General features: G+C 62.4%; 1 protein-coding gene across 1 annotated transcript in view; it reads right to left on the bottom strand.

Annotated features, from left to right (window-relative positions):
* Nucleotides 1-245: 245 nt before the first annotated feature.
* MNEG_15715 (cycloartenol synthase) overlaps nt 246-1,829 on the bottom strand; it is a gene marked incomplete at both ends in the record, with an annotated part of 2,593 nt that continues 1,009 nt past the window's right edge. Inside the window, 3 exons of the mRNA XM_014035814.1 lie at nt 246-356; nt 960-1,137; nt 1,409-1,501. Of these exons, the coding sequence (XP_013891268.1) occupies nt 246-356; nt 960-1,137; nt 1,409-1,501 (382 nt within the window). The remainder of the gene's footprint in view (nt 357-959; nt 1,138-1,408; nt 1,502-1,829) is intronic.

Raw genomic sequence — 1,829 nt, forward strand, 5'->3', positions numbered from 1 at the left:
GGATGGAGTTGACAGGAGGTGTAAGGAGGGATGCTGCGGGTTGAAAGGGGTAAGGAAACGCCAGGGGGAGGCAAGGTGACCGCATTCTATGTTATGGGCGGTTGGATGTTTTGGCCAGATGGCTTGTCCGCTCCGGTCAGTTAGCCGGGACGAGCGTGCGAGAGCTGGGGCGCAGCCGGTGCGCCAACGGGCCAGCCGGCTGCGCAGGGCCCCTCCCCCCGCGAATTGCGCACGGCCTGGGGCCCTCACTTGTGCAGTGCCTGGGGGTCCTTGAGGTGGTGGCCAGCTGCCATGAGCGCCATCATGGCCCAGGCGGTGTTGACCACGTGTGACGCGCCCTCCAGCTGGCTGTAGACCTGGGGACAATGTTTTGGGGGGCAGAGGACGTGCATGCGGAGAGGGACGAGGGAAGAGAGTGAGCGATGGCATATGTGTGTGTGTGTGTGTGTGTGTGGGGGGTGTAGTGTGCGTGTGTGGTAGCGTGTGTATTTATTGCGTAGCGTGTGCGTGTGTAATGTGTGTAGTGTGTGTGTGTGCGTGTGTAGTTTGTGTGTGTTGTGGGCGCACACACTCCCGCAAAAAAAGGCCATGCAATCGCAGTGGTAGCTGGACATCCACACCCTGAGGGCGCTTTGTCCCAAGCAAAATGTCCTCTGCCCTTCCGCGGGACTCGACCACACATCAAGATTGACGCGACCGCAAGAGCTGTGATCGCGTTTCCCGCCCCGGCAGGCCGATGGAACTCTAGAAACCTGCACGCTCTGCGCGCCTTCCCTGCATTGCCTTGGGAGGTCGGCTCTTCCTGAGGCACACCCTTCCCCCCACCCACCTTCACACCCACGCACACGCACGACGCGCACAACCACACACACACACACGCACACACACAAGAACATTTCCGTGCACCCTCCCAGATTCCCGCAACAGAAAAAGGAGGGCCCCGAGCCCGCGGCCCCCACCTTGTCCTGACACGACAGGTAGCTCTCCCCCCAGCCGCCGTCCAGCCGCTGCTTTGACGCCACAAACGCGCACGACCGCGCCAGCGCGGGGTCGTCCTCGGCGCTGTGGCCCAGGGCTCCCAGGGCGGCGGCGCCGAACCAGCCCGCGTAGGTGAAGCACACGCCCCAGGAGCCGTACCTGGCACGATTGGATGTTTTTGTTGTGTATTTTCTTGGGGATGTGAGGTGGTGAGTTGAGTTGTCGTGCAAAGGTGTTGGGCATGCATGTGTGGGGTGGTGGCTCAGGGCCCCTTGCATGCACACATACCAGTGCTTGTTTGGTGCAAGACGCAGCGAACCGCGAGCCAAGCTGCAGACGCCGTTCCAGGAAACGATGCAAACGCAGCCCTCAGTGATGAAATCTCAATAATGGCACCCATGCACCCCCCGCCCCACACACTCACACTCACCAGGAGCCGTCGGGGCGCTGCACTTTCCGGATGAAGGCCTCTGCGCGCTGCAGCGCCCGGCGGATGTCACCAGCACGGTGCTCGGGGTGCTGCCTGCTCGCATGGGGGGATAAGCGTGTGGGTATGTTTGTGTGTGTTATGGAGGGCGGCCGGTAGGCGGTGCAATGGTGCGCGGTCTGGGTGGGGTGTGCTACCGCAGAGGGTAGGGTAAGCGACGGCACGCGCTGGCAAGTTGTGGTTGGTGGACTCGAGGCCAACCAGCCTCCACCTTGATTGCAGGGGCTCCTTGACAAAATGGAGTCAGCAGGAAAGGAAACTGTGCCGATGACCGCCGATCACCAGGTGAGCAACCCTTATCCCCAGGCCCCCGGCCCCAGTGACGCCCGCCTTATCCAAACCCGCCGCATCGACCCCGCTCCCC

Source organism: Monoraphidium neglectum (assembly GCF_000611645.1).
Source record: "Monoraphidium neglectum strain SAG 48.87 unplaced genomic scaffold scaffold05590, whole genome shotgun sequence".
Taxonomy (NCBI): domain Eukaryota; kingdom Viridiplantae; phylum Chlorophyta; class Chlorophyceae; order Sphaeropleales; family Selenastraceae; genus Monoraphidium; species Monoraphidium neglectum.